The following is a 16,185-nucleotide window of genomic DNA, read 5'->3' as shown; positions in this document are numbered from 1 at the left end:
TTTTTTTTTTTTCCTATAACCTTTTTGATTTTGGTTGTTGACACCATTTACTAACGTTTTATTATTATGTAAGACTATGACTAGTTTGATGGTACAAAAGTATGACTCCACTAAAGGAATATGACATGTGCACATATACATCTCTCACCTTGCAAGCGCGTGAGGTGAGGGACACTCTCGCCATCGACAACAAGTCTGCGTTTTGCTTTGTTCCACTTCGTCTGCATGTTTGAAGAAAAAAAAAATTAAAAAAAAAAAAAACACACGTGAAAGAGATTGTTTGAGAAAGAGAGAGAGCGTTATCTTGTGTATTGACGTGTAAGCTACAACGAGAAAAAAGAAGCGACACGTCTGCGGTTTGGACTTAGAGATAGACGGTTGCGATTTTTTGTTGTTTCATGGAGATTGAGTTCCGTCTACGTTCAGAGGAGTTTGAACAATTTGGAGAGGTGCTTACATAAATTTCATGTAAGATTGTATATTAGTCACGAGAAAACAACGAGTAGATTTCATGTAGATAACGACCAATATAATACTAGAGTCTAAAACGCAACTTATACGGATACAGATATATATTCAATCCCACCTAAATATATTACCACAAGAATTATTTCTTCTGTAACATAGTATTAGTTACGAGATTTGTCCGAAAAAATACAATCTTTTTCCCTTTCGGAACCCACGAATTTGGGACGTCCAAATCCAACCTCTAGAATCTTAATCCGGGCACAGTTTGATCTGATACAATGAAAAAATGGCATGTTGTGAAACAAAAAAAAAAACGACATATGTTGTACTAATTTACAAAACAATTTTATTTTTTAAATACCTTCTTAATTGCAACTGTTCTCACAGAGACAAGATTTTGTGAACAACTTGTCCAATAAACAAACATACAGAGGATGATGACATATTATTAAACTTAAAACACACATGATCTCTGGTATGACTTTGGCATCAGACAAATACAATACTCTACAATCAAAATACAATCCGACGTAATTTGTATACCATCAAACTGTTCGTTTTGCTTCTTAATGTTGTGTTTCAGCTAGAAACGGTTTGAACGTCATAAGAACTCCGAGTGCCAATACCACATTCAGTATGAAGAATACCATCTGGGTGCCTGCAGCACATTATGATCACCATCTTTAATATGTATAGTCTTACTTTGGTTAAGTGTGTTTAACTTCTCAACTTATGTAGCTACACATTAGTTGATTAATAATGTGGATTCTGAACATGAAGATTTCGCATTACCAGGGAGAAAAGAAGCATCCTGACGTTTCTCGCTCCAAGAAAAACTGCGGATAAACAAACTTGTAAGCGAAACGAAAATTAGAAAATTGCGATTGCTTGTTTGTTTTATATACATATAACAAAATTTAAACCAGAATAATGTAAAAAAGAAAAAAATGAGGTAGAATAAGTTGCGCACATGATTCCTGCTGCTGCTGGACCTATTGCTTTACAAATAGACATCGCTGTCATGGCAATCCCATTAGCTGCTCCTCTTTGGTCTTGTCTCTATTATTGTATATATATAAAAAGAATTAGTGAGGTTCTAATTATTGCTGATTTCTCACCTAGCTAGATAGTAAAATTAATCAATGTTGTGAGATAACTTACCACAGCCCTGTTTTGAAGGATGAACGTTCCAGTTATAGTAGAACTCTACACACATAAACATTTAACACATACAACTTTTGAGAATATAAACTAAATTCCACATTACACATTCTTCTACTTTAATGCAATCAATGACTTACGCTGAAAACATTCTTTGCTACGGATGCAGAATTTACTGCCACGGTAAGGGCGACACCAGATAGCTTTGCTATTAGTGGGTAAGTTGATAAGACAACCAAAGCCAGAATCTGTGAGTATTGAGAACAAGCACAAGATTAAAACGTGCATCCTTAAAAACATAAGGTTTAACAGTAAGAACAACATGAGCATAGTGATTACCCCACATATACGTGTAACTATGATCGGGCCTAAATTCCTCTCCGCGTAAGAGTAGAGGGCAAGCTGAAAGACAAGGAGACCAAAGCCTAGAAAGAAGTAGTGTCTAGGTCAGAACATTACATTTCTTTTGAAAATGTTAGCATTGAGACGTATGGACACACACACACCTGAGATTGCAAGAACAGAACCAACATCTGCAGTGGTATATGCCAAACCTCCAAATTTCCTCGGGCTGTTTGCCCACAACGAAAAGATCTATCCAAGAAAGAAAGCTGAAGATTTCTCATACATGAGCCAAAATAAAACAAAAGATGAATATGGAAGAAGAAGAAGAAGAGTCTCACTTCTGAGTAAGCCATATTATGAAGTGAAAAGATGCAGTAGACGATGATAGATGACATTAGCGGCCAGTTTTTCAAGAGAGAACTTTTTTCATTTTTCTCTGCCACTTTATTAGATTCAGGATCATCTTTGACAGCATCAAAAGACTGATCATCATCAAACTTGTGATTGTGCAATGTTTCCTGGAGAGGGGAGACAATCATCTCTATAGGCTTAAAGCTAATGAAACACAGTAACTACAGACTTCATGGAGCAGGAAAAGTAAAGAACTTACCGGAATCCATAACGAAAATATAGTCACCAAGAACGCAAAAAAGGATATTACAAAGCATGGCAAAAAGTAGGGGAATCTGCATTATGATTTATAGACCAATGAGACTGTATATATATATAGTGGAGAGGAGATAAGATAAGAAAATAACACTTACTTGCCAAAAATCGAGTCCTGTGAGAATAAACTTGGATATTGCGTTGCAGGCTACAGAGTTCAGGATATTAAACAAGAATCAAGAAGTGCAAGAAAGGTAGAGTAGAAAAAATAAGAAATGTAGAAATACTTAATGTTAAAGAAGAAGACCTGAGCAAGAAAACCTCCTATAGCAGGGCCAATGATGAGTCCAATTCCCCATGCTGTACTAACCTACAGAGATATGTTCAGATTCTAAATTGCTCTATTGAAATTGAAAAAACAAAAGAGGTAAATTTTGGAACAAGGAGCTTACTGCAGAGAGTGCTAAACCTTGATACTCATCACGGAACGTTTCTACTGCGTATGCCTGGATTCATATAAATGAGATTCAGTGGAACAAGTATTGAATAATGTTAAGAGGAGGAGAGGAGAAGAGACCTTGATAGGACCGACTAAACCGTTGAAACTACCGAGACAAAACCTAGTGATAACGGCCATCCAGAAATTTAAGCTTAGGCCAAACAGAGTATTGAAAACGACCCTGTAACAGAATCAAAAGCATTAGTCTTTTTTGAGAAATATAACAAAAGGCTTCTTATGAGTGAGAGAGAGAGAGAGCTTGAAGAAAGAAATGCAAAAAATTTACTAACACTGAAGCGGTTCCAATAAGGATTACAGGTTTTCTACCATAACGATCAGCAACAAGTCCCCATATCACAGATGTCAACGCTCTCCCCACCATGAAAGAGCAACCTCCAAAAGGCAACACACACACAATGTGAGTTTGAAACAGATTATAATTGAGATGAGGGCTAGGTTTATGTCAATATAAATTTAAAGCCCACTTTATATATTGATGCAAGTTTATGATCCACTAGTACTTTGACAATTATAACATAAGCTGAAATGGTCCAAGAGAAGGTAAGTACAAACGCACCAACAAATCCAGCGTAGAAACCAATGTCTTCTTCCTTCTTTGCTATGTCAAAGTCATCAATCTACACCAAGTATATCACACGTTTTACCAAAATATCCAAACCACAACGTAACAAAAACTAATATATATCCGGTGAGTAAAGTAGAGTACTTTTAAATTAAAGCATTGTGCGTGTGGCATGGTAACTCACACTACTCATCACTCACCATAAAGTAAACGAAAGGGAAAAGAGAAGAAATTGGTAGAGCTGAAACGTTACAAAAATGCAAAATCGTTAATTGAGATTATATATAGAGATAAGAAAACATGATCATCTTCTCAAGAATGAAATAAGGAGAGAGAGAGATTTGTATTACTACTGCAGAGGACGATGATCCAAACGGAGAAAAGCTCCCAGAAAGGATAGCCACGGCGAAGCCTCTTCATCTGATCAACCTCGCATCCAGGACAACCCTCATGGTACTTGAACCCTAGCAAACACTCCGTATACTCTTGTTCCGCCATTTTTCACACACCTCTCTAGCTAACAACTTGGAATGGAAGATGTGGCTTAAAAATGAGAGGGAAGAAGATGGCGATGTGGTTTAAAATGAGAGGGAAGAAGATGGCGATTTGGAACACGTCTCCTCTCTAAATTAATCTCTTTATATATTAATCACGTTCGCATTTTCACACACCTCTTATTTCAATTTTTCTATCCTACCAATTTGGAATATCTATCTATCCTACCAATTTGTAATGGTTTTAACGATCGAGGTCGTACATAGTACATACATGTCACCTCTTAGTCTCTCACAAGTCACATTCGCATTTATTGTTTTTTTCCTTAACATTTTTTCAAAAAGAAAATTCTGCCATGTGGGTCGTCAGTCCTCACACTACTCTTTGCACTATTTACAATTTTGTCTTCTTACAACATATTCTACTTTTTTATCTCTTTAATAACAGTTTTGTATCTTTTCATTATATTTTATTTATATTTTTTCATCACAACTTTCATCCTAATAGGTGTATGACGTCATTGACGTGTGTCTATTTAAATAGTGATGTCTTCTAAACTCTCTTTATATTTGTCTTTTCATCCGTAACCAACAAGTTCGTTGAAACAAATTTTTCATTTTATGTTGAATCTAAATAATTGAATATTAATATCGAATGTTCAATGTCATTCTATAATCTAACTAAAATTTTAGAAATGATTATAGCAATAAAGAAAATTAATACAACTTACTATAGAATTTATAGTTGCGTCTATTTATCGTAACTTTTCATTAAAACAATATTTTAATATTTAATATTTAAAAGTAATAATAACAATTTGAATAAATGAAAACAACACTTGCAATTTTTTTTAGTATTTTTTTGTGAAAAAAAAATTATTTGTTTTTTTAACTCAAACAGTTGTATCTGTTCATTGTAGAATTGTGTCTTTTTGCACTATATTTTATTCATATTTTATCATCACAATTTTTTTCTTTCTAATAGGTGTGTCTATTTAAATAGTCATGTCTTTTGAACTTTCTATATTATTGTATCTTCATCAATAATTAACAAATCATAGTTCGTTGCGACTTTCTATAATATAACATTTAATATCTAATATTAAATGTTATACTATAATCTAACGAAAAATTTAGAAATGATTATAGCAATATAGAAATTTAATAAAACTTACTATAAAATTTACAGTTGCGTCTAATTATCTTAACTTATCGTTAAAAACTATTTTAATATTTAAATTTTATTTTACCATGTTTTTGAAAGTTTTGTATTTTAATTTCAATATTTCTTTGATATAGTTTCACTCTTATTAAATACATTTTTAATTATAATTATTTGATAAAAATTACATTTACTCATTACAACCATTAGTTCAATATTCTCAGTTATGATCACTTTGTCATTATGATTTTTTTTAATTGTAGCTATTTACCATAATCTTCATAAAATATCATATATATTTATAATACTTTAGAAAATGTTTTTTTTGCAACTTTACGTCTATTCTACATAATATTTTTTGTTTATAAGTTTTAATTTTGATGGTTGTGCTTTTAGTAACAATTTCTGTTTAATGTTTCTATATTCAAACTATTCTATTAGATTCAAATGATTTCATAATGTATAATTTCAAATTTCAAATTTATTAACTTTTTAAAAATACTTCCCCGCGACATCGCGGGGGTCTGAGTCCTAGTATAGATAGAAAAGATTTCAATAAAGTTCGAGCTTAACGATGAAATGGCGGATTGAGATATTATTTATATGTGGCTGATGCGTAGACGTACATATCAAACTACTTCATATCATGTAAATGTTTGTTGATTCCCTTTTTCAGTGAGGTGTTTCTCTATCTATACGAAAGATGTTGTCTGTTTTAGCTATTGGCTGATTTCTCTGTTTGTCCGGTTTATTTATTAATAATAGATATATTGTTGGTTTAGATGAGGGTTTCAAATCTATTGCATAAAGATTACAAAAATCTATTGCATAAGAAACAAATTTCCTTGAGTTGCTCGATGCATAGACGTAGGCTCCCGCTTATTCTTGAGGGGTAACCTTTCATAATCTCGAGTGAAAGGATTCGAACCTTTGCATGCCGGTACCAAAAACCGGTGCCTACTTATTCTTGAGGGGTAACCTTGTTTAGATATAGGTTAGTCGATGCATAGAGGTAGGCTCCCGCTTCTGTGTTCATTGTTCAATTCTTCTCCTTCAGCGTGTGCGGCACTCTCTCAACAAGTCTGCGTTTGTTTTGCTTTGTTCCATTTAATTACTTCGTCTCTGTTGTTATAAAAACACACGTGAAGATTGTTTAGGAAGAAGGAAGGAGATGGAGATGGTTATCTATCTTGTGTGTATTGACGACAACGTGTATGTAGGCTACAACAACTTAAAGAAGCGACACGTCTACGGTTTTCACTAATAAGAGATATGTAGACGGTTGCGATTTTTTTGTTGTTTCATGGAGATTCTGTTGCATAATTTACCAGATTTAATTTCATTTGTCATAAAATTTTGTTGTCCTAAAAAAAACATATTTCTTTAGATCTTTGATTTAAAAAAAAAAATGAAAGGTCAAATAGTTACAATCATCAATTATTGTTTTGGTCTCTAGTGGTTGGATCATCACTTACGAAAAGCAATTGCAATTTTATATTCCGGATCATTCACGAATGTTATCTTTCAGTATCTAGAAACTTAACCCGGGAACAAATTCTGATCGCGTATATATTGAAACAATGACATATATATATATACATATATGCTACAAAAGAGGTATTTCAAATAACTTATTACAATTGTTCTGACTTCTGACACATGAGATTCAAAATTTTGTGAACAACTTGTCCAATAATATATATATATATATATATATATATATAGGGGATGATGACAAGATCCTAACAAGTTTTTTTTTTCTTCTAAACTCTCCCCGTGCCATATATTAGTATTAAACACACATCTCTGATCTAACTTTGGAATCAGACAAATACAAATCTACAATTCAATATACAAACCCATGTAATTTGAATATACCGTCGAAATCTTATTTGCTTCTTCTTAATGTTGTGTTTCAGCTAGAAACGGTTTGAACGTCATAAGAACTCCGAGTGCCAATACCACATTCAGTATAATGAATACCATTTGGGTGCCTGCACCACATTATGATCACCATCTTTAATATATATAGTCTCACTTGGTTTAAGTGTTTACATTCTCAACTTATATAGCTAGTTGATACATAATGTGGATTATATGAACATGAAGATTGAGACATTACCAGGGAGAAAATAAGCATTCTGACGTTTCTCGCTCCACGAAAAACTGCCCATAAACAAAGTTGTAAGCGAAACGAAAATAAGGGAATTGCGAATAAACAAACATAATTAGGTAAAAAATGAGATAGAAGATGTTGCACACACATGATTCCTGCTGCAGCTGGACCTATTGCTTTAAAAAAAGACATCGCTGTCATGGCAATCCCATTAGCTGCTCCTCTTTGGTCTTGTCTCTATTATTGTAAATAATTTTTGTAATGAGGTTCTAATCATTGCTGGTTTCTTACCTAACTAAATAGTATAATGAATCTATCCTGTAAAAAATACTTACGACAGCCTTGTTTTGAAGGATGAACAATCCAGTTATGGCAGAAGTCTACACACATAAACACACAAAACTGTTGAGGATATAGACCAAATTCCAAAATTAACACATTCTTCTACTTGTTAGCAGAGACTTACGCTTAAAACGTTCTTTGCTACGGATGCAGAATTTACTGTCAGGGTAAGGGCGACACCAGATAACTTTGCTATTAGTGGATACGTTGATAACACAACTAAAGCCAGACTCTGTAGAGTATTCAAAACAAGCACAAGATTAGAACGTTCATCCTCAAGAACATAAGGTTTAACAGTAAGAACAACATGAGTATAGTGGTTACCCCTGATATACGTGTAACTATTATCGGCCCTAAATTTCTCTCCGCGTATGAGTAGAGGGAAAGCTGAAAGATAAGGAGACCAAATCCTAGAAAGAAGTAGTGTCTAGGTCAGAACATTACATTTCTATTGAAAAATGTTAGCATTGAGACGTATGGACACACCTGAGATTGCAAGAACAGAACCAACATCTGCAGTGGTGTATCCCAAACCTCCATATTTCCTTGGGCTGTTTGCCCACAATGAAAAGATCTGTCGAAAAAAGAAAGCTGAAGATTATTTCCAGTCATGGGCCAAAATAAACAAAAGATGCATGTGGAAGAAGAAGAAGAGTCTCACCTCTGAGTAAGCCATATCATGAAGTGAAAAAATGCAGTAGACGATAATAGATGAAACTAGTGGCCAGTTGTTCAAGAGAGAACTTTTTTCATTTTTCTCTGCCACTTTATTAGATTCAGTATCATCTTTGACAGCATCAAAAGACTGAACATCATCAAACTTGTGATTGTGCAATGTTTCCTGGAAGCAACCATCTCTAGGCTTAAGCTAAATGAACACAGTAACTAAGGACTTCATGAAGCAGGAAAAAGTAAAGAGCATACCGGAATCCATAACGAAATTATGGTCACCAAGAACGCAAAAATGGATATTGCAAAGCATGGCAAAAAGTAGGGGAACCTGCATTATAATATATAGACCAATGAGTTGAATGAAAGTGAAGAGGAGATAAGATAAGAAAATAACACTTACTTGCCAAAAATCGAATCCTGTGAGAATAAACTTGGATATTGCTTTGCAGGCTACAAGATAGGGAGATTAAACAAGAATCAAGAAGGGTAAGAAAGCTAGAGTGGAGAAAAAACCAAGATTGAAATGATTATGTTAAATGAAGAAGACCTGAGCAAGAAAACCTCCTATAGCAGGGCCAATGATGAGTCCAATTCCCCATGCTGTACTAACCTACAGAGATATGTTAAGATTCTAAATTGCTCTATTTGAAATTGAAAAAACAAAAGAGGTAAACTTTAGAACAAGGAGCTTACTGCAGAGAGTGCTAAACCTTGATACTCATCACGGAATATTTCCATTGCGTATGCCTGTATTCATCAAAATGAGATTCAAGAATATTCAATGGAACAAGTATGAATAATGTTTAAGAAGAGGAGAGGAGAAGAGACCTTGATAGGACCAAGTAAACCGTTGAAACTACCGAGGCAAAACCTTGTAATAATGGCCATCCAGAAATTCAAACTTAGACCAAACAGAGTATTGAAAACGACCCTGTAACAGAATCCAAAGCATTAGTCTTTTTTTTTTTGAGAAATATAACGAAAGGCTTCTTATGAGAGATTGAAGAAAGAAATGCAAAAAAATTACTAACACTGAAGCGGTTCCAATAAGGATTACAGGTTTTCTACCATAACGATCAGCAACAAGTCCCCAGATCACAGATGTCAACGCTCGTCCCAGCATAAACGAGCAACCTCCAAAAAGGTAACACACACACACACACAATGTGAGTTTGAAACAGATTAAATTATATTATAGGCTGAAATGGTCCAAGAGAAGGTAAGTACAAACGCACCAACAAATCCAGCGTAGAAACCAATGTCTTCTTCCTTCTTTGCTATGCCAAAATCATCGATCTACACCAAATATATCACAACTAGATTCTAATGTCACACGTTTTTAATAATCACTAAAACCCAAAACACTACGTAACAAAAACAAACATATATTCGGGTGAGTAGTAAAGTAATCTCTACTTTAAAGCATTATGTGGTCACTACTCACTCACCAGAAAGTAAAGGAAAGGGAATAGAGAAGATATTGGTAGAGCTGAAACGATGCATAAAAAAATCATTATAGTTGAGATAAGAAAACATCATCATCATCTTCTCTCGAATGAAATATAAGAAGAGCAGAGAGAGAGAGAGAGAGAGAGAGAGGTTTTAGGTTACCAGTGCAGAGGACGATGATCCAAACGGAGAAAAGTTCCCAGAAAGGAAAGCCACGGCGGAGCCTCTTCATCTGGTCAACCTTGCATCCAGGACAACCTTCATGGTACTTATTCCCTAGCAAACACTCCGTATACTCTTCCGCCATTCTCACACCAATCAATCCTAATCCTAATAATTTGGGGAGATGTGTTTTTTTTTTTAATGAGGAGGAAGATGGCGATATGGTCTGGATGCAAATATGTTTTTTTTCACGTACTACTCTCTCTTCTTACACATATGACGGGAAACAAATTAATTATATAACAGAAAAAAGAAAGAGAGAGAGAAGGAGAAAACAACTTTGTCCTTTGCCTTTACCAATCGCTATGACATGTCATCTCTCAATCATAAATATTTTCATTTTTTTAGACCTAACATTAAATTAAATTAAAAAAGAACTTTAAAATTGATTGTCAAAAGAGTTTACAAAATAAATTTCAGAAATTAAAGATCTGGAACAACGAGCAAGATAATCTGTTTTTAATAAGGGTGAAAGAAGAGAAAGATAATACGAGCAAAGAAAAATCATCTAGCAGATTCGAAAAAACGGGTCAATCATCAGGCGTCTGCATTATCCCGACTAAATCTGCACAATTCATCTCAAAAGCTTGATTTATATAATTTTTTGTGTCACTTTAACTTACAAATTTTTTTTGGTGTCCCTTTTCTTCTACGTATATGTCCCTTTAATCTATGTATCTGGGGCGATCGTATTGTCTGCCCTCTTAGTTAAACCGGCACTGACCACTACTGTATATTTATATGATATGATTGTTGTAAATTTTGAATGTGTCCAATATTATGATGTAATGGGTGACATAATAATAGGACAAGATTCCCAAACTTGTTTTCAACTTTTTCGTTGGTAGTTTGTAGTAAAGCCTCGTGCACAGTTCTGGGGAAGGTATACAATGGTGTGCACAAAAAACAACAACGTCCATGGGATATGTCTTTCGCATAGTACTAGAAATTAGCTGACATTAATGGTTGGAGTAGTAAGTGCATCTGACTTTTGAAGAGTTTAGTTCGACGCCCATGTTTAATTTCGGTGGTCTTTTTTGTGGTGGGCCATTAAAAATTTTCAATAATTTTAATTTATGTACTTTACCTTGTTAAAGTTATACTTTTTTCTTTTCTTAATATAAAGTTTTATTATCATGACCACGTTGTTGAGTTGTTAATTTACTACAGTATTCAACTATTCAATTGTTTTTAGTTTTTACTAGAAAAAAGTAAACAATTTGGTGCTAAAAATCATCTCAATCCAATAGTATTAATGAGTTATTTAGTAATTTAAATCATCAAAACAATATTGTCAAATTATATAAAGAACATCTCCAAAATCTTAAAAAAATAAATCTTGTCTTAAAAAAAAAAATATGGAAATTAATCATGCCTAAGAAAAACATAAAGGTTGAACTATTTTGACCACCCGGCAGCGCCGAAACAGTAAGTTTGACTAGGAGAGGCTGCGAAGCCCGTACACTATTATAATCATAGCCAAAGCGGACCAGAGAAAGATTGTTTTTGCAAAGTAAGGGTCCCATTGCTGATACGCTAAGAAGAGAGGTCGGCACTACAAGTTTGAGATACTTTTTTCTGTAAAATTAACCAAAAAAAATTGTTTTTACTGGGATAAATATCAAGTAATACTTTATTCAGCTTGCGACGTGCGTTTGTATTAAAATAAGTAAATTAACGGCTCCGTCTCACCTTCTAGTTTCCTTACAGCCGTCTATGTAAATACTTTTTGGACACATTGGTTTGTTAACCGATTAATATATCACTTCAGGATGACATACATGAATCTGAAAGCGGTGATGTTTTTGTTGTATGTATCTTGGTAGAAATATCAGAAGACAAAGCAAAACAAAAGGACCAAAAAAAAAGAAAAAAGAAGCTGATAAATCCTAAGGTTAGTGAAATTTTATTATGGTTTCTTTCGAATCTGAATTTAAAAGAATCAACGAGTCCAATACATTCCCTATCTTTACCAATTCAAAATGAATTTTCATCTCCGAGCCGTTGTTGTTAGAAATGGCTTGAAGGTGAGTGCTACACCGACCACAACTATCACATTCAGGACAAAGAACACCATATGCGATCCTGCATACGTTCTCAAACTATTAGTGTTAAGCATAAGTATTATGAACATCCTAAAGAGAGGCTAAATGGGGAAGTAATGAGATACCTGGTAGAAATGCGGTGTTTAGTCGCCTCTCGCTCCAAGAAAACCTGCCAGCAATAGAGATTTGTGAGTTTAGTCATTACTGCTTCTTTGAATACACTTGCTCGTTAAATTCCAAAAGTGTCACTTACAAGATGCCAGCACCAGCTGGTCCAACGGTCTTAAAAAGAGACATCGCAGTCATAGCAATTCCATTAGCCGCCCCTCTTTGGCTCTGATCCTGTTGTTTTTGTTGGTTCATACAAACATAAAGTTAGAAGAGCGCAACTAAAATTTGTCCACAGTTTACAAAAGATGAAAGAACATCTGTTTACCACAGCTCTATTTTGCAGGATCAACAACCCGGTTATCGCAGACACCTATTTATATACAAAGACAAATCATTTCAGCTGTAGATATATACGAGAAGTATATTAACATTTTCTGTATATTTAGCCTAAATACACACACAAAGAAAGAAAGAAAAAAACAGAACTAGAATTTGCTTTTGAACTTACACTTAGCACATTAAGTAGGATTGATGCACAATTTAACATCAGGCTTAGACTGAGACCTGACATATCTGCTATAAATGGATAACTCATTTGTATTGGTATCATCAGTGCCTGAAACGAAAGAACTTGTCAGAACAACGATCTCTATCTTGTTGTATTCAAGTTCACTATAATATGCAGAGAAACAATAAAGGGAATATCAACTGACCCCAGCAAATCGGGTGACCAGTACTGGTCCTAGCAGTTTCTCAGCGAAAGGATAAACAAAAACCTGAAAAAAGAATAGGCCGAGACCTAAAGCCGAAATTTTGAGGAGTAATAATTAGTCTCACTTTCATTAGTAAGAATTCTGCTTATATATGATTGCTTAACTCTCATGCTGATTTATATATAACCAGACTTTAATGATCTTTTTCACAGGTTCTGTATCACTAAAACATAAGACATCAAGAGCAAGGATGTTATGCATACCTGAGATAGCAAGAACTGTACCGACATCATTGGTTGAGTAGCTAAGACCTCCATATTTCCTTGGACTGTTAGCCCATAGTGCAAATATCTGCATAGTCAGATTACAAGTAATGAGTTTCTTTGTTCAGATAATGAGAACAGTCCAGTGAAGTGGCAAAGGCTCTGATCTCACAAACATGGAGTCTTAATACTGTTCCATCAATTTTAATCTGGTAAGATACTTGTCTGATTCTTCAATGGAATCAACGTACAAAATCTAGAACCAAGGGATAAGGACCCAGCTTAAACCTAGAAAATTCTAAGATGCACCCCACATTCTGATCAGTCCCTACTCAATCCACTGCTCTCAGCTGGGACCATAATTGCCAAACAGCTACAGTTTGCTAAGCAAAGGCTAGATACAACAGACCGCACTAGAGAAAAACAAAATAAAAACAGGTAGTCCACTTCACTTTTATTCTTCCAGATAAACACATGTATAGCGTCTAACACCAAAATCTAGATCTTCAATATCATCAAGAAAGTAAATGACAGAATTTGAATGTTCAGCAGTAGAAAACTAATTCTTGACTGAGCCAGATGACAACTCTAGCTCAACTACTTACCTCAGAGTATGCAGTATCATGCAGACACAGAACACAATACACAAAGATAGATGACATTAGAGGCCAATTCTTCAAAAGAGACTGAGAAGCTTTTCTATCGTTTTTTCCTGCCTTCCCGGTAGAAGCAGTGGATTCATGAGATCCAGCTTCAAGTATTTCGTAGGATTCATCATGTGATGTGCTGTCCTGCTTATGATTGTGCAATGTTTCCTACCAGAGAAAGAGAAGGAGGTTATAGTAGGTGAACTCTGTGCGAACTATATTAATAAAGAAGAGTCACCAATAAATACAAGGTTCTAAGTAGGATTTTGAAGAAAATAGAGTACCGGAATGAAGCAGCACAATACTGTCACAAGCAATGCAAAAGCTGATATTGTAAAGCAAGGCAACGCATACCGGAATCTGCAATTGCAATTCGCATATTAATTTCATGAGATTCCATTATATCAATTCTACTTAACTCTTAACAGAGGAGTAAGAAAGAAGGTACACCTGCCAAAAATGGATTCTTGGGAGAACACATTGGGATATTTGTCTGCCGGCTGATTTTGGAGAAGATTGGAAAACAATAATTAGAATGCTAGAAAGACTAAATATGAATCAATACGTAGGCGAAAGAGATGGACACAAGATAAGCTTCAAGCATTCAGAACATAACAAATGGAAAGGTTTGGAAAGCTACGGAAAAATTAAAAAAACTTGGACGTGATCACTTAACCTGTGCCAAAAACCCTCCTAGAGCAGGGCCAATGATCAGTCCAATGCCCCAAGCAGTACTAACCTGAAACAAGTTAAGTTACAAACGTCATGACACCAACAGTTAAAAACATATAAAAACAAGTAACCGAGAGAAGCTTACAGCTGACATTGCTGTGGCTTGATATTCATCACGAAATATCTCCGACGCATATGCCTGAAAATATTCACATTGACAATTGGATATCAAAAAAATGCAATTGACAATCTGGTGCACAGAACAATAATAGTGGGAACAAAGAGGTCACCTTCATGGTTCCAAGCAAACAGTTGAAACTGCCAAGAAGAAACCTAGTGCCAATAGCCATCCAAAAGTTTACACTCAAGCCAAAAAGAGCGTTGAAAATGGCACTGCAAACAAACAGCCTAATCAGTCATCTAAAGACCAACAGGGGGAGCATTAATCAAAACTATGTTTTCAAGAAGACATACATTGAGATAGTTCCCAAGAGTATAATCGGTTTTCTTCCATAACGATCAGCCACAATGCCCCAAAACACTGACGTCAAAGCTCTTCCAAACATAAATGAGCACCCTTCCAAGCAGTAAGATATCAATTAGAACAAACTGGTAGAGAGATATATATGGAGATTCTGTGTGCAGAACAATAATAAAAAAAAAAAAAAGTGTCTTCTCTCACCGACAAATCCAGCATAAAACCCGATATCTTTCTCAGTCTTTGCAACACCAAAATCATCAATCTGTGAAAACAAATTAAGGAGACATAACACTAAATTAAGAGCATGTAGTAATGAACGGGAATCAATGATATATGATGATGATAGCCTCATCTTAAAACTCTGTAATCAAATACTCACCATATAATAGAGGAAAGGATAGAGTGAAGAAATAGGCAGAGCTGCAAACAAATGAGACAAGGCATAATAACGAATCATTACTTTCAACACAAGAAAATGTTTCTCACAATAAATAATTAGCCAATTTTTTTTGATTCAATCAAAACATTAAGCAGCAAAATCATAGTCTGTAAACTAACGGTAAACCTCTCTAAACTTGTTCAAAATACCATTTAAAATAAATAAATATTTACTGAGAATTAGAGAAAAGGTGGTTACAAGTGGAGAGGACGATGATCCAAACGAAAGAAAGCTCCAGGTATGGATAACCTCGGCGGAGCTGTTTCATCTGCTCCACCTTACACCCGGGGCATCCCTCGTGATACTTGTGCTTCTCCAACAACGCCTCCTTGTACTCCTCCGCCATTTCCCCCTTTTTCCGATTCAACTTCGAATCAATCAATCACGTCCGAATAATTCAGAGCCTAGAAAAAAAAAAAAGGGTTATCAGAATCAGTTAATAAAAATCGTAACGGAACATATAAATCAAAATAGGGAAGGAAGAAACAATTGAGTACCACACACCACACACACAGAACCGTCTCGTCCTCTCTATCAATTGCAATTGCTGGAGCAGGACGTGTGCGAGTTAAAAGAGACCAAGAGTCATGTATACTAGTATTATACAGTGTACGTCTCTCTTACAAAGCGATGTTTATATTTATATATATATTGGAGTGGAGGAGGTAAAGGCCAAAAAAAAAAAAAAAAAAAAA

The 16,185-nt window shown here is 34.8% G+C and overlaps 3 protein-coding genes across 5 annotated transcripts; all 3 read right to left on the bottom strand.

The window, feature by feature from the left end:
* On the bottom strand, nucleotides 819-4,391 carry LOC104735386 (protein ZINC INDUCED FACILITATOR-LIKE 1-like). The gene is made up of 17 exons (XM_010455169.2): nucleotides 4,013-4,391; nucleotides 3,863-3,903; nucleotides 3,657-3,717; nucleotides 3,370-3,472; nucleotides 3,158-3,260; nucleotides 3,033-3,086; nucleotides 2,888-2,950; nucleotides 2,739-2,788; nucleotides 2,585-2,660; nucleotides 2,313-2,492; nucleotides 2,136-2,223; nucleotides 1,969-2,054; nucleotides 1,770-1,877; nucleotides 1,630-1,674; nucleotides 1,439-1,527; nucleotides 1,261-1,304; nucleotides 819-1,126 (listed from the first exon to the last, which is right to left on the bottom strand). Exons 1-17 carry the CDS (start codon nucleotides 4,158-4,160, stop codon nucleotides 1,035-1,037), a joined length of 1,431 nt encoding a protein of 476 aa, XP_010453471.1. The 5' UTR covers nucleotides 4,161-4,391; the 3' UTR covers nucleotides 819-1,034.
* LOC104735387 (protein ZINC INDUCED FACILITATOR-LIKE 1-like) lies at nucleotides 6,923-10,345 on the bottom strand. 2 transcript variants are annotated; one of them, XM_010455170.2, is made up of 17 exons: nucleotides 10,060-10,345; nucleotides 9,897-9,937; nucleotides 9,684-9,744; nucleotides 9,480-9,582; nucleotides 9,277-9,379; nucleotides 9,142-9,195; nucleotides 8,996-9,058; nucleotides 8,849-8,898; nucleotides 8,701-8,776; nucleotides 8,438-8,617; nucleotides 8,263-8,350; nucleotides 8,101-8,186; nucleotides 7,901-8,008; nucleotides 7,770-7,814; nucleotides 7,583-7,671; nucleotides 7,441-7,484; nucleotides 6,923-7,312 (listed from the first exon to the last, which is right to left on the bottom strand). In XM_010455170.2, exons 1-17 carry the CDS (start codon nucleotides 10,202-10,204, stop codon nucleotides 7,221-7,223), a joined length of 1,428 nt encoding a protein of 475 aa, XP_010453472.1. In that variant the 5' UTR covers nucleotides 10,205-10,345; the 3' UTR covers nucleotides 6,923-7,220. The 2 variants fall into 2 exon arrangements, with proteins under 2 accessions (XP_010453472.1, XP_010453473.1); XM_010455171.2 differs by lacking the exon at nucleotides 9,897-9,937 and having other exon boundaries at nucleotides 10,060-10,152.
* Nucleotides 11,906-16,111, bottom strand: LOC104735385 (protein ZINC INDUCED FACILITATOR 1). 2 transcript variants are annotated; one of them, XM_010455167.2, is made up of 18 exons: nucleotides 15,988-16,111; nucleotides 15,689-15,894; nucleotides 15,431-15,471; nucleotides 15,253-15,313; nucleotides 15,045-15,147; nucleotides 14,861-14,963; nucleotides 14,716-14,769; nucleotides 14,575-14,637; nucleotides 14,349-14,398; nucleotides 14,183-14,258; nucleotides 13,857-14,066; nucleotides 13,252-13,339; nucleotides 12,989-13,074; nucleotides 12,784-12,891; nucleotides 12,601-12,645; nucleotides 12,418-12,506; nucleotides 12,290-12,333; nucleotides 11,906-12,204 (listed from the first exon to the last, which is right to left on the bottom strand). In XM_010455167.2, exons 2-18 carry the CDS (start codon nucleotides 15,834-15,836, stop codon nucleotides 12,110-12,112), a joined length of 1,464 nt encoding a protein of 487 aa, XP_010453469.1. In that variant the 5' UTR covers nucleotides 15,837-15,894; nucleotides 15,988-16,111; the 3' UTR covers nucleotides 11,906-12,109. The 2 variants fall into 2 exon arrangements, with proteins under 2 accessions (XP_010453469.1, XP_010453470.1); XM_010455168.2 differs by having other exon boundaries at nucleotides 12,000-12,204; nucleotides 15,995-16,111.

The sequence above is a fragment of the Camelina sativa genome, chromosome 13 (genome assembly GCF_000633955.1).
Source record: "Camelina sativa cultivar DH55 chromosome 13, Cs, whole genome shotgun sequence".
NCBI classification, from domain to species: Eukaryota; Viridiplantae; Streptophyta; class Magnoliopsida; order Brassicales; family Brassicaceae; genus Camelina; species Camelina sativa.
This window is presented reverse-complemented; position numbering and strand designations above follow the sequence as displayed.

What these genes read in the sequence shown, in the direction of transcription:
- LOC104735387 (XM_010455170.2), bottom strand. Translation starts at nt 10,204, where the DNA reads ATGGCGGAAGAGTATACGGAGTGTTTGCTAGGGAATAAGTACCATGAA. An exon ending in TCCCTTTCCTTTACTTTCTG is followed by an intron (nt 9,745 to 9,896) that starts GTGAGTGAGTAG and finishes TATTTGGTGTAG; the next exon opens with ATCGATGATTTTGGCATAGC. An exon ending in TTTCTACGCTGGATTTGTTG is followed by an intron (nt 9,583 to 9,683) that starts GTGCGTTTGTAC and finishes ACCTTTTTGGAG; the next exon opens with GTTGCTCGTTTATGCTGGGA.
- LOC104735386 (XM_010455169.2), bottom strand. Translation starts at nt 4,160, where the DNA reads ATGGCGGAACAAGAGTATACGGAGTGTTTGCTAGGGTTCAAGTACCAT. An exon ending in GATCATCGTCCTCTGCAGTA is followed by an intron (nt 3,904 to 4,012) that starts GTAATACAAATC and finishes GTAACGTTTCAG; the next exon opens with CTCTACCAATTTCTTCTCTT. An exon ending in TAGGAGGTTTTCTTGCTCAG is followed by an intron (nt 2,789 to 2,887) that starts GTCTTCTTCTTT and finishes TGAACTCTGTAG; the next exon opens with CCTGCAACGCAATATCCAAG.
- LOC104735385 (XM_010455167.2), bottom strand. Translation starts at nt 15,836, where the DNA reads ATGGCGGAGGAGTACAAGGAGGCGTTGTTGGAGAAGCACAAGTATCAC. An exon ending in TCCTGCAAAATAGAGCTGTG is followed by an intron (nt 12,507 to 12,600) that starts GTAAACAGATGT and finishes CAAAAACAACAG; the next exon opens with GATCAGAGCCAAAGAGGGGC. An exon ending in AAACACCGCATTTCTACCAG is followed by an intron (nt 12,205 to 12,289) that starts GTATCTCATTAC and finishes GAACGTATGCAG; the next exon opens with GATCGCATATGGTGTTCTTT.